Here is a 26,474-nt window from a genome sequence, read left to right as displayed (position 1 = left end):
CCATTTATAGTTGCCGCTGTTTTTACTGACTCTTTCTGGACCTACTGGGATCTAAGACTCTGTACATTATAGTTTTTTTATATATTCAGTCAATCAGTGGCATTTATTGAGCGCTTACTACGTTCAGAGCACTGCACTAAGCACTTGAGAGAGCCGAAGGGAGTTAGTAGACCCGTTTCCCCGCTCATAACGATCTTACCGTTTAGAAGACCTATTATATAATAGGAAAGCAGCATGACCTAGTGAAAAGAGAACGGGCTGGTAGTTAAAAGACGTTGTTCTAATCCTATTCCACCATGTACCTGCTCTGTGACCTTGGGTAAGTCACTGAACTTCTCTGTGCCTCAGTTCCTTCCTCTGAAAATTGGAGATTCCATTGCTGGTCTCCCTCCTACTTAGAAAGTGAGCCTCATGCGGGATTTGATTATCTTGTGTCTGCCCAGTGCTTGTAGTCCAGTGCTTGGCAAATAGCAAGTGCTTAAATATCATTTTTAAAGCAAGTCTAGTGCTTGGCATTCATTCATTCAATCGTATTGAGCGCTTACTGTGTGCAAAGCACTGTAGTAAACGCTTGGGAAGTACAAGTCGGCAACATATAGAGACGGTCCCTACGCAACAATGGGCTCACAGTCTAGAAGCAGGAGACAGACAACAAAACAAAACATGTAGACCGGTTTGGCACATAGCACTTAATAAATAGCATTATTATTATTATTGCTATCATTATTAAGTGACCTGTTATCAAAGAGTGGTGATTGAGATGGGAGGGGGGATTTTTTAAGCCTTTTATTTTGTACCAAGTATCCTTTTGTTGAAAAACTAATCCTCCTTTTTCCTACGTGAAGAACGATCCACGCCTACAATTAATACACACAGAGTGTTTGAGAGTCTGTGGCAACTGGTTAGCAGAAACATGCTTGGAAAGCCCGACAGTTATCTTGAAGAAATATTTAGAAAAGGTGAGACTTTTTAAACAATCTTTGAGTCATTCTTTGTTCATATATGTATATTTGAAGGGAGAAAAAAATCTAAGTATTTTTGTAATTTTTTCCCAGCACTTAATAAACACTATTAATACTTCCAACAGAAAGCACTTGATAAATACTATACCACTGCTATATTTTAGTACCGAACTACTTTTATATACCCATTCTACACTGTCCCCAAGATAGAGAAATGCTGTCTTTGTGTGAAAGTAGAAAATGAAGCAGAAAATGTGAATCCAGTAAGGGAATGTGTCTGTTTAATTGTTATATTGTACTCTCCCAAGTGCTTTAGAACAGTGCTTTGCACACAGAAGGTGCTCAATAAATAAGAATGAATGAATGAAAGAATAATCTCCTCCTTCTACCCCACCTTTCTTCCCGGTGCAGGAAAAGAAATATAAGAAAATAACAAATGGAAGTCTGAATTTTTAAAGTGGAAAATGATTGTGTCATAGTGTATGGCAGTAGTTGGGTTTTGGGGCATAGCTCTGTGCAATTCCCTATTACTTCTGCATTGCATTTGGGAACAATCAGGAAAATACCGTGTTTGGGTATTTGCAGAGTACAAAAGCAGCAAAAAAAAAAACCCGGTATTGAAAATACCATATCCTCATATTTATTGAGCATTTACTGTGTGCAGAGCACTGTACTAAGCACTTGGGAGAGTCCAGCAGAACCAGATTGCCTTGCACTTGGAATCAGAAGAAAATTTTCACCCAGTCGATGTTATTACGCTCACACATTTGACATGTTCAGCTAAGAGATCATCTGCTCTATCTGCCTTTCCTTTCAGGCGGTGGAAATTGCCGGGCGTCGTGACGGAGGCAGCAGCGATGAGTTCAAGAGTGGAAAGCGAAAGGCTTTTCTCTCGTTGGCCCGTTTCTCGGATACTCAGTACCAGAGAATTGAGAACTACATGAACTCCTCAGAATTTGAGAACAAGCAAGCTCTGTTGAAGAAAGCCAAAGAAGAAGTGGGCCTCATAAAGGAGCACAGGGTTCAGACGAGCAGGTAACTTGAACGAAGGCCTCTAGCTCTGGCTAAGTAACAAACAGAGATCAATCAATCAATCAATCGTGTTTATTGAGCGCTTACTGTGTGCAGAGCACTGTACCAAGCGCTTGGGAAGTACAAGTTGGCAACATATAGAGACGGTCCCTTCCCAACAGTGGGCTCACAGTCTAGAAGGGGGAGACAGAGAACAAAACCAAACATATTAACAAAATAAAATAAATAGAATAGATATGTTGAAGTAAAATAAATAAGTAAATAAATAGAGTAATAAATATGTACAAACATATACATATATACAGGTGCTGTGGGGAAGGGAAGGAGGTAAGACGGGTGGGGGGAGGGCGAGAGATCACTGTATATGTACTGGGCAAGCGAGAGAATCCAGCTGGGCTAGTGAGTTCAGGCTGTAGTACTTTAACTGACATAATTCATTAGTCACCTAGCTAAGAACCTTTACTGGATGAGAACAAGGGGAAAGCAACATTGGTGAAATAAAAATGATAATTGTGGTGATGGTGAAACTCTTACTAAGTACACTCTTTGCTCACCCAAGCCTCAGCCCCAAAACACTTAGGTACATATTGGTCATTTAATTATATTCACGTCTGACTCCCCTTCTTAGACCGTAAGCTCCTTGTGGGTAGGGGACTCGTCTACCGACTCTGTTGTTTTGTACTTTCCCAATCTCTCAGTACAGTGCTCTGCACACAGTAACCTCTCAGTAGATAAGATGGAGTGACAGATTGCCAAATACTACACTAAATGGTGGGCTGGGTACAGAATAATCAATGAACCGAGGCCCTGTCCTCACATGGGGCTCACAGTCTAAGGGAATGTGAGAACAGGTATTTCACCTCCATTTTACAGCTGAGAAAACTACGGCAAAGAAAAGTTAGGCGACCTTCTCAAGGTCTCACCGCGGGCAAGCGGCGGAGCCAGGATTAGAACCCGGGGCCTTGTCCTTTCCGCTAGGCCCTGCCGCTGCAGAGAACCTCTTGTCGTCAAGAGTTGGTCTGAAGAACTTTTGAAGAATAGTAGTATCAGAGTGTCAGGAGGATTTGTAGAATGTCCCGAAGCATTTTTTCAGATGATGCTGCCGACAGTGAGACTTGTGACTTTGACGGGGCAGGGCAAGCTTTAATCGCATCACTGCTACATAGCAACAAGCCCTTGATGCTGTTTCTGGGAGCACTCAAAAGATGGCTTTCACAGATAATCAATCAGTGTATTCATTGAGCGTCTAATGTGTGTGTGTGCACCGAGGGGAAGGGAAAAAGGGAACAAATCGAAATCGAAGTGCAAGGGTGATGCAGAAGGGAGTGGGCGGAGAGGAAATGAGGGTTTTGTCGGGGAAGGCCCCTTGGAGGAGATGTACTTTTGATACGGTTCTGAAGGTGGGGAGTGTGAACGCGTGTCTGAGGGAGGGTGTTGCTGGGTGTGGCGGGAGCTCTGTAAATGAGTCGGATTTTCCATTTTTCTAATCCTCCGACACCAGGTACACCGTGAAGGTTCAGCGGGAGCTGGAGCTGGATGAGTGTGCAATCCGTGCCCTGAAGGAGGATCGGAAACGTTTCCTCTGTAAAGCAGTTGAGAACTACATTAGCTGTCTGTTAAGTGGAGAAGAGCATGACATGTGGATATTCCGCCTCTGTTCCCTCTGGCTGGAAAACTCCGGAGTGTCCGAAGTCAATGTCATGATGAAGGTAAGGCCGTCTAAGGGAGTCTTTTTGAAACACCCACTAAGTGAGCCACGGTTTTCACATATCCGTTCAAAACGTTATCTTGCAGTATTCCCTGGATACATTAGTTACTTTTGAAACACCCACGAAGTGAGCCACGGTTTTCACATATCCATTCAAAACATTATCTTGCAGTCTTTCCTGATACATTAGTTTAGGCGCGGACTTTATTAGAAGGATAACATGTTTGAAGACTTCCTCTAGAGTATAAGCTCCTTCTCTAGACTGCCCTAGAGAAGCTTGCAAGGTCCATCACTGGCCTGCTGTGTGACCGTAGGCAAGTCATTTAACTTCTCCCTGCCTCCGTTTCCTCACTGGGAAATGGGGATTAAGTGTCTGGTCTCTTTCCTCCCCCGCCCCCTCAACTGCGAGCCTCATGTGGGGCAGAAACTGTGTCCCAATCTGATTGTTTTGTGCCTACCACAGCGCTTGGCACATATGCAGTTAAACTCCATAATTATCATTATTAAAGAGGACCTTAGCAGACTTTGACAATCCAATCCATCCCTGTAAAGTCCCGAAACAGATGACGAATTCATGGTGTTTCCACCACCGGCTAGCATCTGGGGACTCAAAGGTCTTGCGTCAGTTTTCAAGAAAGTGGATGAAGAAGTAGGAATAGTGGTATTTTTGAGCCCCTATTGGGTGCAGACACTGTACTGAACGCTTGGAGAAGAACAATGGAATTTATGAAGAAGATTGAAGAAGGCGCGCCTAATGGAGAGAAAAGTTCAGAGGTGTGTGGGAAGGGTCAGAAGGAGTTAGCCTACTGAAGGACCCTCTAAATGCAACCAGAAATGGACGGATTCTTCACTCGCGGAAAAACCACCCCCTGAAAGCAGATCAGTTACACCCCCGCAGTCTTCCGCATAGCCTCAGTCATTTTACTATTCCTCATTTAGTTAACGTAGCGGTTATATTTTGAATTGCTTTACAAAGCTTGAACGATGCTAAATAATGTCTAGCAGTATATCTATTGCATGTAAAGGAGTTTTGTATTAGTTTTCTGGGGTTCGATGGGAGGAGACATTTTCCACGCTACTGCCATTCTTGAGATGTCATTTTTAAAGAAAATAAGCCCACTTTATTGTGAGATAGGTCTGTAATCTATTTGTGACAGAGTGTGTGTGTGTGTGTGTGTGTGTGTGTGTGTGAGAGAGAGAGAGAGAAATTAAAAATTAAAATTTTTAATTTTCATTAAAAATTATAGATGGTAGTTAATATTTAGGTGCAGGTGTATCATTAATGCAGGTTGTTTTACAAGTCCTAAATTTCTCATTACTCCAGAAAAGTGGCTCAAAGATTCCGTCATACAAGTTTCTGCCTCTTATGTACCAGTTGGCTGCTAGAATGGGAACCAAGATGACAGGAGGACTTGGGTTCCATGAAGTTCTGAATAATGTAAGCCCAAGTATTTTCCTTTGTAATCACTCCACAGAAATAAGTCCCTTATTAACGTTAAGTGGATCGCATAGATCGTGCCATCCTTTGGAGTAATTTGACTTTGGCATGGGATCGGAATAATGGGGCACCCTTCTGGAGATGGTTTAATGGGTTACCTTCAACTGTATATGATTGTATATATATGTATATATATAGGTATGTATATATATGATTGAAAGTACTGGGAACCAGTTATTCAGATTATCATGTGCCTAGGAACTAAAGTAATCTTACCTTCCTCTTGCTGTAACCTTTTTGTTAGATGTTATGATTGAAATTACTGGGAACCAGTTATTCAGATTATCATGTGCCTAGGAACTAAAGTAATCTTAGCTTCCTCTTGCTGTAACCTTTTTGTTAGATGTTATGATTGAAAGTACTGGGAACCAGTTATTCGGATTATCATGTGCCTAGGAACTAAAGTAATCTTAGCTTCCTCTTGCTGTAACCTTTTTGTTAGATGTTATTGTACTATGCCTGTCCCTGGAGTAACACTTCTTTCCGTTTTTTGACAGCTCATTGCTCGAATTTCCCTAGATCATCCTCATCATACTTTGTTTATTATACTGGCCCTGGCAAACGCAAACAAAGACGACCTTTTGCAAAGTGCAGAGGGAGCAAAGAGAAGCAAAATCTCTAAAAATGTCCCGAAACAAATCTCCCTGCTTGACATGGTAGGTGGGTTTTTCATTTTCCTGTTTGGTTTTGAGATTGTTTTCATCGGTCTCCCCAAATCCTGCCGGGTTAAGTCTCGGGAGAATCGAGACCTCTGGTAAAGATATGTACTTGAAATTAAAGGTAGCATGGAATTTAATTTTCCTAATTGTTAAAACTCAATAAAATATTTATTTTATTTTGTTAGTATGTTTGGTTTAGTTCTCTGTCTCCCCCTTTTAGACTGTGAGCCCACTGTTGGGTAGGGACTGTATATGTTGCCAATTTGTACTTCCCAAGCGCTTAGTACAGTGCTGTGCACATAGTAAGCGCTCAATAAATACGATTGATGATGATGATGATTCTTGAAAGCTTAATGTATAAGCTTCTTCCTCATCAACATGGGAAGCGGTCCTTGTGAGCCTGGGACGTGTTTATCGACCCTGTCGTATCGTACTCTCCCAAGCGCTTAGCACAGGGCTCTGCGCAAATTAAGCACTCAATAAATATCACTGACGGATTATCTAGTCGGGATTCAGTGTCATTTCAGTTTGAAGTGTAATTCCACCGGAGGGCTCGCTTTGATCTGCTTTATTGAATGTCCTCTTTGTACCTGGGTTTGAAGTTTCAACCTGTATGTGAAGTTTCAAGATGGGCATCTGTCTACTAAGTCCTCGTTTACCTAGCAGACTGTTTTCATTTTGTAATTTGCAGGATCGAATGGAGGCTGCCAACAGCATCATAAATATCATAAGGAGTAGTCGAGCTCACATGGTCAGAGGCGTTGAGGCCCTGTGCGACGCTTATATTACCTTAGCAAATGTGGATGCCACGGAGTGGAAAGCTCAGAGAAGTATGTGTCTGAAAGAGCCCTGAGAACCATCAATCGTATTTATTGAGCGCTTACTATGTGCAGAGCACTGTACTAAGCACTTGGGAAGTACAAATTGGCAACACATAGAGACAGTCCCTACCCAACAGTGGGCTCACAGTCTAAAAGGGGGACTGTACCACACGTTAATAGAGTCCGAGCCCTTGAATGTATACGGAACACTTTCTGAAATGAGCACGGCGGGCGTTCGTTTGCCCCTGTCCTGTCCCTTTCGGTGGTGGTGCTGGGACAAAGCTCAGAGAGAAGACTGAGAGAAGCAGCGTGGCTCAGTGGAAAGAGCCCGGGCTCTGGAGTCAGAGGTCATGGGTTCAAATCCCGGCTCCGCCGTTTGTCAGCTGTGTGACTTTGGGCAAGTCACTTCTCTGGGCCTCAGTTCCCTCATCTGTAAAATGGGGATTAATGTGAGCCCCCCGTGGGACAACCTGAGCACCTTGTAACCTCCACAGCGCTTAGAACAGTGCTTTGCACGTAGTAAGTGCTTAATAAATGCCATTATTATTATTATCATTATTAAAGCTGAAAGAGTAGCAGCACATCAGCGGTTATTAGATTCAGCCCCTCTTTCCTCCTCTTCTACTCCCTTCCGCCCTGACTTGCTCCCTTTGTTCTTCCGCTGGCTCAGCCCCACATCACTTCCGTACATATCTATCGTTTATCGGCTAAGCCCCACCACAGTTATGTGCGTACCCGTAATTAATTTATTTCTATTAATGTCTGTCTCCCCCCCGCCCCCACCCCCCGAGATTGTGAGCTCATTGTGGGCAGGGACTGTGTCTGTTTACTGTTGTACTGTACTCTACCAAGCGCTCAGTACAGTGCTCTGCACCCAGTAGGCGCTCAATCAATGCAAATGAATGAATGAATTTGTGTGACGTGTAGCACTGGAAGCTTAACTCAGGGTGGGAACCACAGAACGGTCCTTTGTTGGGATCCGATTGGTCCTGTGGGTCTCACCAGTCCAGTGGCTGGGTTAGATTGGGTCTAGAGTCAGTCTTTATAGGATTGGGGTGAATTCAGATTTACTGTCTTCCTTCTTCTTTTTTCCCGTGGGGCTATTTTTGGCTCCCCGAAATATTGGGGCTGGGGTGAGACGGCATTTGTCTTCAGATGGGGGAGGAGGAGGCCGGTCTGACCCCCGCCCCCAGGTCAAACTCGGGCCGGACAGTTTGGGCCCAGCTGCATGTTCCGATCTGGCTAATATCCAGGCCGGTGGCAGTCCCTGCGATCCTGGGTCTGGCAGAGGCTGGGAGCAACCTATTGGGAAGGACCAGGAAAGTGGAGTTCCCTCAGGCCTCTTTTCCACAGAACTCACCTCAAAACATCCTTTTCCTTGCACGCAGAAGGCATCCGTATCCCGGCTGACCAGCCAATCACAAAACTAAAGAATCTGAAAGATGTGGTTGTCCCCACCATGGAAATTAAGGTAAGGAAAGCCAAGCGAAGTCTGTGCTTCACATTCTGTCTGACTTGTTTCATTCATTCAATAGTATTTATTGCGCGCTTACCGTGTGCAGAGCACTGTACTAAGCACTTGGGAAGTACAAGTTCCGAGCCTTCAAGTATCTCCAGTCATAGAGAAGCAGTGTGGCTCAGTGGAACGAGCACAGGCTTTGGAGTCAGAGGTCATGGGTTCAAATCCCGGCTCTGCCGATTGTCAGCTGTGTGACTTTGGGCAAGTCACTTAACTTCTCTGTGCCTCAGTTACCTCATCTGTAAAATGGGGATTAAGACTGTGAGCCCCACGTGGGACAACCTGATCACCTTGTAACCTCCCAACGCTTAGAACAGTTTTTTGCACATAGTAAGCGCTTAATAAATGCCATCATTATTATTATTATTATTATTATTATTTCCTTCCTTAAAATCGGTGACCTTCCTCCCGGTTTAGGAAGATCAGACAGGATTCTAGGAGAGGAAAGTTCAGGCTTTTATCACAATGGGTGAAATTCAAGGTTATGGCAAACAAAACCAACCACTCCACAGCTTATTTCTAACTTTATAAGGCTAAAATTTCAGTGAGCTTTGACTTTCACTCAGGCTTTGACTTTCACTCAGGCTTTGACTTTCACTCAGACAGTAAGAAGTCACCTCGTCACCTCCTTGGGAACCTTTGTGCACTGCTTAAAATCAGTTTCCAGAATTTTATGCATTTTAAGTAGTTGCAGTTCCTTAGTCATGCTAACGAAGGAACATAGCTAAGAGCATTACAGTCAATTTACAGAGATGTGATAATTACGCTTCTCTATTCCTTGGGAACTGCATAAAGAAAACACAAGTTACGGTAGAAGTGACTGTAATAGTTACCTCTCTCTACTTCAGGGGTGTTGTGAAGACATTAAATGAGGTATTAAATGTCACAGTATACCGGGGAGAGATTTTTACAAATTTCAAGTGTAATCGTTATTGATATTGAGGTGAGAAATGCTTGTACATTTTATCTGGGTGGAAAGTGTAGCAAGCAACTGCTGTCTAACTTCAAGCAGTATAACAGCATGCTTCTCTTTGAGTGTTGAACTGAAATATTCTTCTGGTAACTCCTACCTGCAGTTCTGAACGTGGGGTGGGTACTGCATTTCTTCCCCCGCATTAGGGAAGATTTGTGTGGTTGTTTATAGTCCTCAGCCCGTCAGACAGCCACCTACACCCATCGTTTTCCTCCATCATTGTGCCCCACTGATTCAGGCGGGCTCGTGTTGGCAGAACAACCGTCTCTCATCCCGCCTTCGCCTTCTAGCCAAAATGTGAAGTAAACCACATATTATGCCAGAACTGAGGGTGATTTATCCCCTAGGAAATGGTGCTTTTTTTTTTTTTTTGACCTTGAAGCAGCATGGCTTAGTGGACAGAGCATGGGCCTGGGTTCTAATCCTGGCTCTTCCACTTATCTATTGTGTGCCAACTTGTACTTCCCAAGCGCTTAGTACAGTGCTCTGCACACAGTAAGCACTTAATAAATACGATTGTGACTCTGGGCAAGTCACTTGATTTCTCTGTGCCTCCGTTACCTCATCTATAAAATGAGGATTGAGACTGTGAGCTTCACGTGAGACTATGAGCTCCACGTGAGCTCTGTCCAACCCGATTTGCTTGTATCCACCCCAGTGCGTAGTACGAGGCCTGGCAGATAATAAAACGCTTAACCAGTACCACTATTACTATGATTATTTCTAGGTGGACCCAACCGGGAAGTATGAAAATCTGGTGACTATTTACTCGTTTAAGCCAGAATTCCGTCTGGCAGGAGGCCTGAATCTGCCTAAAATAATAGATTGCGTGGGCTCAGATGGCAAGGAAAGGAGGCAGCTTGTCAAGGTAAGCTCGGTGTTGTAGTCAAGCTTTGGTGACTTGTTGTTGAGCTTTCAATTCCTTTGTTTTGGTTCTTTTGTTTTGGTTCTTTTTTTCCATTTCATTGGTTGTCCAGTTTTTACGTGGTCGGGGAAAAGGATCATTTGACAGGAAAATCGTTTTTAAATTGAAAATAGACACCATCGGATGACAATTTCCCCAAGGTCTTCCCTTCCTTCCCAACTTCTTTCTACTGCACATCCACTTTCTCCTCCTCAGCTTTTCTTAAGAGGAAATCCCATCCCCTCTATCTTCTTAAAAACCCTTGCTCTCTACTTTTTTCCTTTCTCTCCTGTCATATGTGTATGTAATGGAGCAACGTGGCCTAGTGGCTAGAGCTTAGGTGCTTAGTAAATACCATTGTTTGGACACAAATAACCTCCACAGAGATAAATCCAGTAAGCCCTACCTCTACTTTCTGGGATTTCAGGATCCTAGAGGAATAAAGAGGACTGTCTCTTTGTGTTTTCTTCCTTTCCATTGGAGACGTTGCTCTGTAGTAGCGTAATCGTATGATTATTTTCAAGGGTCGGGATGACCTGAGACAAGATGCTGTAATGCAGCAGGTTTTCCAGATGTGTAATACGCTACTCCAGCGAAACACTGAAACCAGAAAGAGAAAACTGACTATCTGTACTTATAAGGTAAGTAACTATTTATTTCGCTGCTTCTTCACGGAGGCATAGAGGAAACTGGTAGTTTTATTGTTTTGCCATTCTGCTTTTTGGCTTTCTCCTTTAAAGCAAGTCCTAATGTATATTCCAGTTTGCTAAGTGCTTAGGTTGCCAATGACCTCTTTTCTCTCACAAAGAAAGTATTGTGTAGAATGAAGCCAGGATGTTTAGCCTGAAACGCGTTGATTCTGTGAGCTATCCTTGGTTGGCCATCGCATTAAGGAGATATTTTCAATGTTCCCATTTGGCTGTGCAGAATTAAGATTATAATTGTACTAGATAAAAGAATAAGCAGAATCACATTCTGAACAACTCGGAAATTTACCTGAAATTCAGGCCAGAAATGTTCCAGATCACTGATTGGGGTGACTTCATGATACTGAGAATGAGGAGTTTCTTTATGTAAATGACCTGGGTCAGCTTTTTGAATCTTCATCTACCTAATTCTTTGCCAAAATTAGTCCCCCCCAAATTTTAAGTGTTTTGCTGACAGTACACTGCACATAGTGCTCTGCACATAGTAAGCGCTCAATAAATACGATTGATTGATTGACAGGTGCTTCTAGAATTATATTTGTACGCATTTCAGTCTGATGGTCGTCTGCAGCTGGTACAAAGCTGTTCCCATCCAACAATAATGGCCCGCAAAAAATATGCTCATTTTCATGTAGCGCAGTTTAAAAATAATCCCATTATTAGCTCCAGCTTCGATCTCTAGTCCTGCAATTTCTTGTAAATGTCCATCTGCAGGGAAATGGTAACAGCAATCAAGAAGCTCTGAAACTGCAGCTGAACTAAAATATATTGTTCCAATGAGGCTTCCTGCTTGCTGACTGTAAGCTCATTCATTCAATCTTATTTATTGAGCGCTTACTGTAAGCCCGTTGTGGGCAGGGAATGCGTCTGGCTTTGGGGTGTATTGCACTCTCCCAAGTGCTTAGTACAGTGCTCTGCGCACAGTAAGGCCTCAATAAATATGATAGAATGAATAAATGCTAAAAGGAACTTCTCACCCAGCTGAGCCACAGAAACTGGGGGCGGCAAAGTAAATCCGTAGAGAGCCTCAATGGAAATCAAATAATGAAATAAAAATGCTCCCAGATTTTGTTGGATTGAGTTGGGCCGCGGAAGCTCCCGGGAGGCCCTGAGACGCCCTTAATGGTGTTCCTTCGGCTCCTTTAGGTGGTTCCCCTTTCTCAACGAAGCGGGGTCCTGGAGTGGTGCACGGGGACCGTGCCCATTGGCGAATTCCTGGTCAACAGTGAAAACGGCGCCCATAAGAGGTATAGGCCGAAGGACTTCAGTGCTCTACAGTGCCAGCAGAAAATGATGGTAAGTAGTAATCGGGCGATTCGCCTTGTCAAATGTCTCGCTCGGGTCGTAGGACTACTGTACTTCAGGCTATGAGTGTCCCGTCTGAAAACACTGAGGGAAGGAAGGCAATGGGTGGCAGTGATCAGATCCCCCCTAGACTGTAAGAGCGTTGTGGGCAGGGAACATGGCTGCTGATTCTGCTGTATTGTACCCTCTCCAAACACTCAGGACAGTGCTCTGCACTTAGTCACGCACCTTATAAATCCATCGGTCCAATGGCAACCTTTTACTCGGTGTTGTCTCCACCGTCCTGGTGATGTCTGCTCTCTGAGGACGTCTGCTCACAGGCTAATTAATTTTTTCTTCTTTTCGGCATAATAATAATAATGATAATAATGATGGCATTTATTAAGCGCTGACTATGTGCAAAGCACTGTTCTAAGCGCTGGGGGGGATACAAGGTGATCAGGTTGTCCCATGTGGGGCTCACATTCTTAATCCCCATTTTACAGATGAGGTAACTGAGGCTCAGAGAAGTTAAGTGACGTGCCCAAGGTCACACAGCAAACATGGGGTGGAGCTGGGATTCGAACCCATGACCTCTGACTCCAAAGCCCGAGCTCTTTCCACTGAGCCACGCTGCTTCTCCCAATGCTTCGGCATGTCTCAACCGTGGTTTGGGGCCGCAGCTCTTCAGTTAATGAAGTTGGGACCCCCGTTGTCCCAGATCATAAACCTTACGTTGCCTTATTCATTCCACTCATTCAACAGTATCATCATCATCATCAATCGTATTTATTGAGCGCTTACTATGTGCAGAGCACTGTACTAAGCGCTTGGGAAGTACAAATTGGCAACATCTAGAGACAGTCCCTACCCAACAGTGGGCTCACAGTCTAAAAGGGGGAGACAGAGAACAAAACCAAACATACTAACAAAATAAAATAAATAGAATAGCTATGCACAAGCAAAATAAATAAATAAATAAATAAATAGAGTAATAAATATGTACAAGCATATATACATATATACAGGTACCTGTATCCAGGTATACAGGTATCTGAGCGCTTATCGGGTGCAGGGAGAGAGTACAGTACAACAGTAGACAGACACATTCCCTGCCCACAATGAGCTTACGACCTTATCCCACGTAGGAATGCCATAATTTTTTTCATCCTCATCAGGTTTCACGGGAACATTATAGATTGTGCGAGACTTGTATTTTCAAGAGAGTCTCTTTACGTTTAATGTGACACCACCTGCACTGCAATCAATCAATCCATCGTATTTATTGAGCGCTTACTGTGTGCAGAGCACTGTACTAAGCGCTTGGGAAGTACAAGTTGGCAACATATAGAGACAGTCCCTACCCAACAGTGGGCTCACAGTCTAAAAATCAATCAAATTCAACCACTGAGGGAGTGAATCTCGTGACCCCAAAGGATTTAGGAACATTTTTGGATCGCAATGATTTGATTGAGCTCCTGACGAAAGAAGCAGCCTTTTAATCATCTGTTATTTATTTCAAAGGACATACAGAAGAAATCCTTTGAAGAAAAATATGAGACCTTCCTGGAAGTCTGCAAGAATTTTCAGCCGGTGTTCCGCTACTTCTGCATGGAAAAGTTCCTGGATCCAGCTGTTTGGTTCGAGAGGAGACTGGCGTACACTCGCAGCGTGGCCACTTCATCGATCGGTGAGCAGCCGAACGCTTAGAACAGCGCCAGCGCTTAGAACGGTGCTTTGCACATAGTAAGCGCTTAATAATTCCATCATTATAAACAGAAACCGCTACGCTTGCGGGCAACCTTTGAGCTGGGAAACGGGGCTTTGGACAAACCAGGAGGGAGGCTGCCCCCGGAAACTGGATTATCAGATACTATTATCATTATTACTGTTGCTATTATTACCACTCCATACATTTTACTTAGGCCATGAGACCAATATTACAGCCTTGCACATTTCATTGTATTTATTGTATTTTTACTTGGGGGGAAGATGGCTATTACTATACTGAGCCTGCTGGTCTTATTTGGAGCGTTTAATCTAGCATCTAATATTTCGATGAGCTAATACCCATTTGGTGGTTTAGAATGTAGATATTTCTGAAGGGCTCAGTAATGTTTCCAGTAGGAAGATGTCCCAAATACTAGAATATCTGCTTTTATGGGACAGGTGTACTGAACACCTGTTGTTTTAAGAACCATAATATCGCCATAGTATTTTAGTTAGACTTCACCTGCTCCATGCTGATGATGTTTGCTTGAACTGTAAAAAAATATTGCCAGAAAAGTTTTATTTCTGAGAGAAAAAAGCAGAATTCTTCACGGATCTTGAATTACTTTCAGCTATAACTTGAGCTCAACAGTGTTTTGGTTTAACCCAATTCCAGTAAGATAGCAGTGAATTTGCCTGGCTAACCGTGAGCACTGGGAATAGTTTTGTTAAGCATGAACTAGATACTGAAAGGTTGCCTTTTGATCAAGTGAGAGTGAAAGAATTATAAATAGACTGAATGAATACTCTAAAACCAATAGGCATGGGGGACACATTTTTCACAAGATGTCTTTGGGATGAAACCCAAACTTCCCAAGCATTGATTAATTCAAAATTCAGCCAGTTGTTGCTGGTTTTGCCCATGAAGCATTTATTTTAAGAGCTTAAAAATAACTCCCCAGACTAATATTAGAATTAACTTTCCTTTTTTGTAATGGAGACTGCTTGGTCATGAGAATGAGAAAACTGCAGGTAGTTTGACAAATTGAATGCTGTCTGAACAGTGTCATCATGAGATTTTTTTCCCACCTTTCAGTTGGCTACATACTTGGACTTGGCGATCGTCATGTACAGAACATCCTGATAAATGAGCAGTCGGCAGAGCTGGTGCACATCGATTTAGGTCAGTAGTAAAGTATAGTCATCTTTATATTTTGTTTTATATTCATCCCCCTTGCTCCCACTAGCCGTAGATCATTTTGGGGTCCGTCTCCTCCCCGTAGACTGCAGATTCTCCGCAGGCAGGTTGCATGGGTCTCGCTTCTCCCGGGCACTTCAGTAAATACCACGGATGGACTGACAGACCGTAAACCATTTTGTAACCCTTTGTCCTGTCTTTGTTTTAGGAGTGGCTTTTGAGCAAGGCAAAATCCTTCCCACGCCAGAAACGGTGCCTTTCAGGCTAACCAGGGACATAGTAGACGGGATGGGTATCACAGGTGTGGAAGGGGTCTTCAGAAGGTAAGTGACCACACGTCTCGGGGAGGGGAGGATTTTATGCCTGCCGTACTTCGCCCTGTCAAATTGTACACATTTTTCCATCCGGGGTTCAGATCAAAAGTTGGCAATAACGAGGTTCGTAGCGAGGGAAAAGGTGAAGGTGAAAGGGAGAAAAGTCACGCTGGCCAGCGGAGGGGTGACTGTTAAAAGCTCCTCCTACCACCCAGGTGCCACTGTGTCAGAGACGAGACCGTGGCTCTCATCAGGGAACGGTCCGTTACACTGTCCTCTCCCAAGCGCTTAGTAAATACGACTGACGGACTGATCCGGAAATGGCAGTTCTTACCCTCTTAATTACACCCCGATCTTTGGTGCGTGGCAAGCAACTCGGATCTTGTCCTTGAGCTGAGGCCTGTGGGGGCTAAAAATGAGAAGAGTGTTGGATACGAATCACCGTGTTGTGATTTCTTTACAGTTTTTACAGGAAGGTAGGGGTAGCGTCTCCTAGAGTGGAGAGATTGAGTTGAATCGCTAGTAATTGTAGCAGATGATGTTGGCATTTTGCATTCATACCACCTCCTGAGGATGCGCCCGTGGCTCAGTGGAAAGAGCCCAGGCTTGGGAGTCAGAGGTCATGGGTTCTAATCCCAGCTCTGCCACTTGCCTGGGCAAGTCACAGGACTTCTCTAAGCCTCAGTTCCCTCATCTGTAAAATGGGGATGTAGACTGTGAGCCCCACATGGGCCCTTGTATCCCCCCCAGTGCTTAGAACAGTGCTTTGCACATAGTAAGCACTTAACATTATTATTATTACGTATTTCATAATCTATTATGAGGTCTATGTTTCTCAACGTCAAGGGACGACTGTGTTTTCCAAGTGAAGTATAAAACTAGCCAGATGCCTTCAGTCACTGCCACTTGTTATCAGTTACATTCCCCCTAATGGAAATACCTAATGGAGGGTTTTTCCAGCGTCTCCCTTCAGTTAACCTCAGGGCCCAAGCACAATAAAGTAATCCATTAAAATATTACGAACAGGTAGTAGAACCAGTACTGACCAGAAGAAAAGCTCCAGCGGATCAGTAGGAGTACGTACCTTCCCATCCGGGTGCGAAGATGGTTTCCGGAAAGCTAGGAAATGCTCCCCACCAGGGCCTCGGGTCTCAATCCCGTCCCACAGACACGTGTCCGCCCCAGATGGCCGCGGGAGACTCGGGGACTCCACTAGCAAGGGTGTACCCCTCGATTTTAATCACCGGGATATGCTGCGAAGGGAAAAATGTAGAAAACATTTTCGGTTTTCAAAGGGGGAAGCAAGCCTGTACCGACCCTTTTCTGTTTGTGTGCTGTAGATGCTGTGAGAAAACGATGGAGGTCATGAGGAACTCCCAGGAAACTCTGTTAACCATCGTAGAGGTAAATGGCCTCCGTTCTCTGTCGGGTGGGAGGGAAGTCGTGCGTCACTCCTCTGCCTCTTTCCTCACGGCGTTTTGGAGGTCGAGCCGGTCGGTAACGCGTACAGGCCTGAGGCCGGTTGCGTGGAGGGATGATGCTAATTTTTGACCAGTAAATATCCACGGCAGGGGGTAGTTTTGCTCCTCTAAACCTTTATGTGCACCTGGCAATTCCCACAGCCCTCCCTGCTCATCGTGCCCCGGCAGGGATGAGAGAGGGCGGAGCGGGACTGGGCAAACCACTCGCACTAGAATCGATTCCTTCGTGCCGGTCGTCGGGGCTGAGGCACCATCTAGAATTCTCAATGGGAGAGCCTGGTGTTGTCCTCACGGGGTGGAAACCAGCAGGTCTGCGATTGCACATTCATTAATAAATTCACATTCATTCATCATACGATTGATTGATTATGCCTCTCTTAGCTTGGGACAGAGAGGGAGGCTAAGAGCCTCTGCTTGCGAGCGCAGCCTCAGTCAGTGGTGTTCATTGAATGCTCACTGTGGGCAGAGCGCGGTAGCGTAAGTAGACGCGATCCCCGTCCTGCTGTGACTGTGCTGGTCTCTCGGCGGAAGCGTGATGCAACGGAAGTAGAGACCGCGGGGCCCAGTGGTTAAAGCCCGGGCCGCGGAGTCAGAAGGACCCGTGTTCGAATCCTGGGTCCGCCACCTGGCCGCCGTGACACCTTGGGCAAGTCATATCGCTTCTCTGGGCCTCAGTGACCTCGTCTGCAAAATGGGGCTCGACATCACGAGCCCCATCTGGGACACGGACCGAGTCCGACCAGGTTAGCAGCACTCAGAACGGTGGCTGGCACAGAATATGTCCTTAACGAATTGCATTAAAAAAAGAAAAATGATGGCATCAAAGGGAAAAGAGGAGAGGACCTCCTACCCAATGGCTGTCACGATTCTGGGTGCGTTTCAGAATGTCTGTACGTCAGACTGTGCTTCTACTGTAAGTAGATACCTCAGCTGTACCTAAAAAAACCTTAACAAATTAATACCCTCTCTTTGTTCAGGTCCTGCTCTACGATCCTCTCTTTGACTGGACCATGAACCCCTTGAAGGCTTTATATTTACAACAGAGGCCAGAAGATGAGACTGAGCTGAGCTCCACTTTGAATGTAGAGGACCAGGAATGGAATCGAAAACTCAGGTGAGGGGTCTCTATCTTAGAGCAGGGGGGGTGGTCTAGGAATCTCTGGCTTCAGAGCCCTGCCCGGAGGGGTGATGAGAGAGCCCGGAGCACTAAGCAAGGCAGTGTTGCTCTCTCCGTCCCCAGGACAGCTGGCTCTTGTCATTGTGTCTGTTTCTCTTGCTCCCTGTCGCTCCGTCGCCCCCTGAAACTCCCTTGCAACGTCCACCTTCCCTAACCTCAGTGACTTCACCAGCTATTTTGCTGGTAAAATTGAAACCAGTCATGGAGAACTTGAACTTGGCAAAGTCTCCCCATCACCTTACCGCTCTTTCTCCTTCCTGCTTGCTAAATTCACTACTTGTGCCTCTGACTCCCATCTCTTTCACTGATACTTTCCTCTTCTGGTTCTCCTCCCATGCAGTTTGCCGGCACCTCCTCTGCCTCATAGTCCCCTAAATCTCAATTTGGGGTCCCTTTCTATTCTCCGCTTAAACCCGCTCTCTTGGACAACTCAGATACTCCCGTGGCTTCACTACCACCCCTATGCAGGTGATTCTCCAATCTCTCCCTACTGCAGTCCATACTTCATTCTGTTACCCAGATCACTTTTGTAAAAAAAACATTCAGCCGACAGATCCTACTCCTCATAAACCTCCAGCGGTTGCCCAACGATCTCAAATAGAAACTCCTTACCCTTGGCTTTAAAGGCATTTAATCAGCTCCCCTCATTGAACTCCTACTCCAACCCATCCCAACACTTCAGTCCGGCAACCTGCTCACTGTACCTCCATCCCCTTGCCCATGTCCTCCTTCTGGTGTGGAACGCCCTCCCCCCCAAACATAACTGACAGACCACTGCTCTCCCCCTCTTCCAAGCCTTACTAAAATCACCCCTCTTCCAAGTGGCCTTCCCTGACTAACCCTCATTTCTCCAACTATTTGCCCTCCCTTTTGTCATCTATGCACTTGGGTCTGCAACCCTGAAGCACTTTCATTTATTTCCCCCGCTACATGGATAAGCTCCATGCGGGCTGGGATCACCTCTACCAAATCTATCTCTCCCAAGCGCTTAGTGCAGTGCTCTGCACACCATAAAATCTCAACAAATACCATTGATTGTTCCTTTCTTACCGCTACTTCGTACTTCCCCTCTGCCGTCAACCACGCTCCAGTCTCCCCTGAACTAAAAAACTTTTCTCTAGATCCCACAGTCTACACGTCCCTGCTTCTATGTGCCACTATTGCTTCAACTCCCACCTTGCTCCAGATGACTTCCAAATCTATCTTCCTCATCCCAACCTCTTCCCTTGAGACCTCTGCACTTGAATGTCCCCGCCGCCCCTCGTCTGTCGTCCGGCTTCCTCCTCAACATGTCCTGGGTCCACCCTTTCCTCTCCACCCATCCAGCCACCACCCTTGTTTTAAGTTTGTCAACTCCTAATTATATTAGACGGATCTAATAGAGTCTAATCAATCGTATTTATTGTGCACTTACTGTGTGCAGGGCACTGTGCCAAGCGTTCGGGAGAGTAAAATACAACAGAATTAGCAGACACGTTCCCTATCCGTAACGAGTGTTCGGTTTCTCTTTCTCCCATCTGCACCCCACTGCAGCCCAGATTATCTTCCCGAAAATGTAGTTCAGCTCCCATTTGTCCACTCCTCACAAACCTCCAGCAGCTGCTACCCGTCCCCCTCCACATCAGGGAGAAACTCCATACCTTTGGCCTCATGACTCTCCTCCAGCTTTCTCTCCATCGCTCTCTTCACCCCCTGCTTTCCAGCTGGCACTCTGTACCTTGATTTTAGCATAAGATTAGTAACAGCATTTAGTTAGCATCTACTAATTTAGACGCTCTAAACTGTGAGCCCGCTATTGGGTAGGGACCGTCTCTATATGTTGCCAACTTGTACTTCCCAAGCACCTAGTACAGTGTGTTGCACACAGTAAGCGCTCAATCAATCAATCGTATTGAGCGCTTACTGTGTGCAGAGCACTGTACTAAGCGCTTGGGAAGTACAAGTTGGCAACATATAGAGACAGTCCCTACCCAGCAGTGGGCTCACAGTCTAAAAGGGGGAGACAGAGAACAAAACCAAACATACTAACAAAATAAAATAAATAGAATAGATATGTACAAGTAAAATAAATAGAGTAGTAAATATGTGCAAATATATATACATATATACAGGTGCTGTGGGGAAGGGAAGGAGGTAAGATGGGGGGATGGAGAAGGGGACGAGGGGGAGAGGAAGGAAGGGGCTCAGTCTGGGAAGGCTTCCTGGAGGATTGAATGAATGAATGAATAGATCGGAAGCTCATCTGCTAATTCGGATGCATTGTACTCTCCCAAGCGCTTAATACAGTGCTCTGCACATAGTAAGCGCTCAGTAAATGCCACTGATTTAACCTAGCTTAGGGCCGTGGCGTTATTGACTCCCAAAGAAAAAAAAAAGAAAAAGTGAAAAAGCCGTGGCTGAAAAGACAGCTTCAATGAACAGGACGCGGTGTTTTCTCCCCTTCCCCAAAGTTGATGAAATGGCTTTTCCTCAGTTATAATAATAATAATAATGATGGCATTTATTAAGCGCTTACTATGTGCAAAGTTGTTTAATCTTCGGTTTCTCCCGCCAGTGGGGTCGACCAGAGTTTCAACAAGGTGGCCGAGCGGGTGCTGATGAGGCTGCAGGAGAAACTCAAAGGAGTGGAGGAGGGAACCGTGCTCAGCGTCGGGGGGCAGGTCAACCTGCTCATCCAGCAGGCTGTGGACCCCAAAAATCTCAGCCGCCTCTTCCCGGGCTGGAAGGCCTGGGTGTGAGTTCTGCCGCCCGACTGGGATTCCGAAGTACCACCGGTTTGGCGTCCACCTTTCGAGTCCTGCCGCCGTTCGGCCTTTCGGAAACATTGTCATTCAGCCTGCGGGCTGAGGTGGTCTTGCTGAGTGGCGTTTCGGCTTCACACGGCTGTAGAGCAGGTGAGTAGCCAGAACCCCAAGATGTGCTACTTATCACTGAAAAACGTGTATTCTCTTCAAGGCCAGGAAGGGCAATGGTAAAAAAAAAAAGAAAGAAAAAAAAGCTCCAGTTTACCTTTGCTTTAGATTGCCTCCTTTGAAGTAAATTCCCTCTCTTGATCCTGGTTCACAACATGATCAAGTTTTTTACTGAGCTCCTGTTTTTTACAACAGGAAAAAAGTAGGAATCAGATGATTGCATATTGATACTGCTTCTATTTTCCCCGCTGAATGCCTGTACATGTTCCACTGGACTTGAGCCAGCGGTTTACTTTGGATGAAGCACTTTGCTAAGTGGGGCGATAGTGACAAGAAACTTATTTTATCATCACAAGTGGCATTTATTAAGCGCTTGAGTTATCCTTTTTAAATACGCACAAAAGAGAAGAAGAGCTACTCAGTACTGGAACAGTGAGAGCCACATTCAAACCTAGAAGTGAAAAAAAATTGGGCCGAATCAGATTTTATGGGCCACCTACCTTACGAGGTTATTTTTGAACCAGGTTTTAACCGTAACTTATGTTGAAAGATAACAGAAAAGGTAATATTAGGGAGACATAATTGAACCATTATTACCAGCACTTCCTATATCAAATCGGGCTTATTTTACTCTTTTTCTGAACACGACTGACATTCCTCCTTTCTACGTATAACTGACTGTTGATAGCCATTGAGTCTGAAAGTTCTGAATTTGTATTCAAAAGAGTGTAGGAGCTAGAGATGACACATAGGAAATACAGGACTTCCCTTTAGAGAATGTAAAGAATGTAAATTTCCTTTTACCTCTGGCATTTTGTCACAAAAGCTGCTGAATTTGGGCCCCTCCATATTTCTAGCCCTACTTCTGCTGCTAGAAGATTAGTTGGAGCTGAAAGGGGGTTACTTTTTTGCTGACCAAGGCTTTGTCCATCATTTCCCTGCCAACTGGCCCTGGCAAAATTCACCCTAATTTCCCAAGAAGATGAGTTAATTTGTAGACCGAAATGTCTTCTGTTTCGCTTTGTTTTTTAAACATTGGCTGACAGGTGATTTTTAGACCTTAAATTAATTCTGCACTTTCTTCAGCGGCAAGCTGACCCAGTATGCATTTATTCTTTAGAGAGTCAAAGTCTTCATCAACCTAGTTCGCAACAGGTGACTTATTTTGTAGGTATTTCGGTCATTTCGTTTTGTATGCGTGTCACCATTTCAATGCGAGTCCTCTCTAATGAAACCTCTAGGCCAAACTGTTAAAGTGACCGGCTTTACGGGCGAGTATGAATTCCGGCTTTAGTAGGCAGGAAGTGGGATGGTTCTCTAAATTGTTTCGGCTGCTGCAACCGGGCTTTGGTGTCCCGTGGACCAGCTCGGGGTCTCAGAGCAGTGACGCGGGTGGTGACAGGAAAGGCGACAGGAGATGCCGAGGGCACGTACCCGATCACTCTCCCCTCACGACGGACGAGACCGAAAGCCGACGACGGACGAGACCGAAAGCCGGGCCCTGCTCGCTTACCACGCTGCTTCTTCGGTCGTTTCAGGATCGCTTCTGGCAAAGAAGTAGATCGGAGCCAGGGCCCGTTCAAGCTGCTTATGGACAGAAAACGGTTTAACTAGGAACCCCCGTGAGAATCAGGCACATTAAAAAGGCCTAGCCAGGTTTAAGATACGAAGAAACCGCAAGTCAGTTTCGTCTGGAGAGAATAATCATTCCCCTTTAAAAGACAACTGCAGGGAAATAAAAGAATCAGAAAAAAAAAAAAAGAATACAACTGATGGGAACATTAAATTTCCCAAGAGAGCTTAAGCTAAATTGGATCTGTTGGATAAGCTAATGCTAGCTAGTTAGAGGAAAACGTCCCGCTAGCTTTGAATGTAGGGATAAAGTGTATTTAGAATGATTTTGCTACGTAGGAATAGAACTGTATTTCATGAAATTTTTTTTATACTAGTTTTGGAACTCTCAATAAAGAATCCTTGTCCGGGTAGATGCTACCGGGCGCGGTGGAATGTGTGTGCTCCTTTATGTGTGTTTAGTGGATGACGGACAGATCAGCCTCGGTCTCGCCACGTCCAGCGAGGCTGGAGGCCGGCCCGACGAGGCTCGGCAGGAAAATGTGTTTGTCCTCAAGTGCTCAAAAAGGCTCTCCTCTACCGGAAGGCCACCTCTGAGGCACCCAGTCTACTCTCCCCTTCCTGTCTCATCTCCGTAATCTACCACAACGCAGCCCGCACAATTCGCTTCTCTGACACCCGCCTCTGAACCTCCATCTCGCCCTCCTTTTGGCCTGCAGCCCTCTCCCCCATCCTATCCGACAGACCACCACTCTCGCCTTCTTTAAAGCCCTCCAAAAATCACACGTCCACGAGGCCTTCCCCGACTAAACCCTCATTCCCCACCACCTGTGACTGTAAGCTCGTTGTGGACAGAGAGTGTGTCTGCTAATTATTGTATCGTACTCCCGCAAGTGCGTGTTCAGTAAGCGCTCAGTAAATACGATCGACTGACTCTCATCTTTATTTTCCGTGCATAGCCTTCTCCTCTGCCGTTTCTCCTGTCTGCAATTTATTTTAATGTCTGTAAACTCTTCCCACCAGCTTGTAAACTCCTTGAGGGTAGGGATTGTGTCTTTCAGCGCTGTTGCACTGCATTCTCCTGACCATTTGGTACAGCACTCTGGAGACAAAGTGCTCAATACATTCCATTCACTGAATGATTCTTCATCTTACGGCTCTTGCCCTGCCTCCCCGTTGCCGTCCAGATGGATTATATGCATCTACTTCCTCCAACTCCCTGCTTCCCCCCACTCCCCGAAACAGCCCTTACCAATGCCCTCCTTCTTGTCAAATATAACAGACTCTCCTCTGCCCAAATCAACGGTATTTAAACAAGTTACTGAGTGCAGAGCATCCCACCACATCCTCCTCGATCTCTCAGGTGGCTTATTTTCAACACTGTCTAACCTTGATTTTCCTGAGAATTCTCTCCCGTTTCCCTTTACTTTTTTTCCCATGGTATTTGTTAAGTGCTTACTATGTACGAGGCACTATCCTAAGTGCTGGGGTCGCTAAAAGCTAAACAGGTTGGACACGATCCCTGTCCTACATAGAGCTCAGTCTTAATCCCCATCCTCAGCTTCTTTCACCTCTCTGGCTGATCTTTCTCGTCCCTTTTTCCCCTCCCCTGCGTAACTGTGGGGGCTCCTCAGGGCCCATTCTTTGTCCTCTTCTCTTCTCCGGCTTAAACTATGTACCCTTCAACCGTGCGGCCGGCTCCTGTATGTTCCTTGCTGGTCCTTGCCTGTCTCCTTTTCTGCAATGTCACATTTCCTCTAGGACATCTTTGCAAGCTCAACATGACCCAAACGGAATCCTCCTCTCCTCTCCCCAGCCTTCTCCTCCACCTAACATCCTCCCCCTCATCAGCCTGTCACCAAACCTACACGTTCTTCCTTCGCACCATTTCCGCAAACCGCCCTTTCCGCTCCATCCGGACGGCCACCGTGCTGTCCAGGTGCTTCTGAGAAGCCGCGGGGCTCGGTGGAAAGGGCCCGGGGCTTTGGAGTCAGAGGTCATGGGTTCAAATCCCCGCTCAGCCAATTGTCAGCTGAGTGACTTTGGGCAAGTCACTTCTCTGCCTCAGTTACCTCATCTGTAAAATGGGGATTAAGACTGTGAGCCCCTGTGGGTCACCTTGTAACCTCCCCAGCGCTTAGAACGGTGCTTTGCACATAGTAAGCGCTTAATAAATGCCATTATTATTATTATAGCTCAACTTGATCATTCCAGTAGCGTCTTCCAATCTCAGTTTCTCTCCCTTCCTCTCAAATTTGTGAAGCACTTATGAGTCAGTCACTGTTCTAAGTGCTTGGGGTAGATAGAAGATAATCAGTTTGGGCACAGTCTGTGTCCCACATGGGGCTCACACTCTTCATCCCCATTTACAGATGAGGGACCCGAGGCCCAGAGAAGTGAAGTGCCTTGCCCACGGTCACACAGCAGACAAGGGGCAGGGGCAGGATTAGAACCCGGTTCCGTCTGACTCTCCCAGGCTACGCTGCTTCTCTCCGGTCTATCCCTCACTCTGCTGCCTGGATCACTCTTCTAAAATGTTGCTCTGCATACGTCTCTCTACTTTTGAAAAACCTCAAATGAAGAGCCATTCTTCTCTACATCAAGCCAAACTCCAGGCCGTTGGCTTTTAAGGTAGGGAAACCTCCCTCTTCCCTCCTGTCTATCCACTCCCTTCTCCCACTCCACTGTAGCTTACACCCTTTATTCCTCTCAAGATAATTACTGAGTCTTAGCCTTGTGTCTCCCATCTTCACCCTCTTTCTCACACCCTCTCCAGTCTGTCACTCTCGCCCCATTTTTATGAAGCCTCTCCCCAGTGAACGATTCCTACTCTCCCCACCACACTCCACATTTATTGAGGGCTTGGGAGAGTACACTATAACAGTTGGTAGACTCATTTCCCTCCCACAAGGATCTTACAGTCTGCGCTGGACCTCTCGAGTACTCGTCCTCCCCGAAAGCACTTAGAAACATGTCTCTTATCCCCTTTGGCTTCCCCCTCTTTCTCCTTCCCCCCCACCATCTGAGGTCCTCGATCGTGAAAGCCATTTACTGAACTCTTAGGTATCGAGCGCTCCGCAAAATAAGCGATTTAAAATACTGTGAATTGAAGTGCTTACTCTTTTGGTCCAGTGGAAAGGGCACCGCCGTGGGAATCCGAAGGCCCCCGTTCTTGTCTCAGCTCTAGGATTCCGCGTCTGCTGGGGCTCGGCCATCTGTGGCGATGACGGTTTTCGGTCAAAGATGTGCCGAGAATCATGAAGAAGAGCTGGCTAACGTGGGTGGCTACCGAGGCTGGGCTATGGATCTACAGTACGGCTTTATCTTGGCGGTCATGTTGGCTACCTGCTGTCTGTCATCGGCCCACCTGTTCCGGACATTTTGTGCCCCATAGGCGCAGAGAAGTGACTTACCCCAGGTGACGACAGATTATATCTTTTTTTAAAAAATAGTATTTGTTAAGTGCGTACTATATTTCCAGCACTAAGTACTGGGGTAAAGAAACGGCATGGACACAGCACAGGCCTGGGATTCAGAAGGACCTGGGTTCTAATCCCGGCTCTGCCCCTTATCTGCTGTGTGACCCTAGGCAAGTCACTTCACTTCCCTGGGCCTCAGTTACCTCATCTGGAAAATGGGGATTGAGATTGGGAGCCCCTTGTGGGACAGGGACTGCGTCCAATTTTCAGCTGTATTTATTGAGCGCTTACCGTGTGCAGAGAACTGTGTTAAGCGCTTGGGAAAGTTCAATACAACAAACTTGATAAGCTTGTATGTATCCCAGCGCTCAGTACAGGGCCTGGCACATAGTAAATGCATAATGAATATCATTTTTAAAAAAAGGGTAATCTGTTGTGTGATTTGGGGCATGTCACTTCTGTGGCTGTTTCCTCAACTGTAAAATGGGAACTCATTACCTGTTCTCCCTCCTGCCTGGACTGTCCAACCTGATTATTAGTCTTTATTCCAGTGCTTAATACCACTAGTAGACACTTAACAGGGGCCACAGCTATCAGTTGGACACTGTCCCTGTCCCACAGGGG

At 45.6% G+C, this 26,474-nt stretch overlaps 1 protein-coding gene across 1 annotated transcript in view; it reads left to right on the top strand.

The window, feature by feature from the left end:
* ATM (ATM serine/threonine kinase) overlaps positions 1-22,866 on the top strand; it is an 86,641-nt gene extending 63,775 nt beyond the window's left edge. The window contains exons 48-63 of the mRNA XM_038761547.1: positions 846-959; positions 1,780-1,997; positions 3,496-3,703; positions 5,027-5,140; positions 5,698-5,856; positions 6,551-6,689; positions 8,069-8,151; positions 9,900-10,040; positions 10,601-10,717; positions 11,930-12,079; positions 13,592-13,757; positions 14,874-14,960; positions 15,184-15,298; positions 16,630-16,693; positions 17,748-17,884; positions 20,502-22,866. Coding sequence (XP_038617475.1) covers positions 846-959; positions 1,780-1,997; positions 3,496-3,703; positions 5,027-5,140; positions 5,698-5,856; positions 6,551-6,689; positions 8,069-8,151; positions 9,900-10,040; positions 10,601-10,717; positions 11,930-12,079; positions 13,592-13,757; positions 14,874-14,960; positions 15,184-15,298; positions 16,630-16,693; positions 17,748-17,884; positions 20,502-20,685 — 2,196 coding nt within the window. The 3' untranslated portion in view covers positions 20,686-22,866. The remainder of the gene's footprint in view (positions 1-845; positions 960-1,779; positions 1,998-3,495; positions 3,704-5,026; positions 5,141-5,697; positions 5,857-6,550; positions 6,690-8,068; positions 8,152-9,899; positions 10,041-10,600; positions 10,718-11,929; positions 12,080-13,591; positions 13,758-14,873; positions 14,961-15,183; positions 15,299-16,629; positions 16,694-17,747; positions 17,885-20,501) is intronic.
* The last annotated feature ends 3,608 nt before the right edge of the window (positions 22,867-26,474 follow it).

The sequence above is a fragment of the Tachyglossus aculeatus genome, chromosome 20 (assembly GCF_015852505.1).
Source record: "Tachyglossus aculeatus isolate mTacAcu1 chromosome 20, mTacAcu1.pri, whole genome shotgun sequence".
Classification (NCBI taxonomy): domain Eukaryota; kingdom Metazoa; phylum Chordata; class Mammalia; order Monotremata; family Tachyglossidae; genus Tachyglossus; species Tachyglossus aculeatus.
Note: the sequence above shows the minus strand (reverse complement) of the source record. Positions and strands in the feature narration are given on the sequence as shown.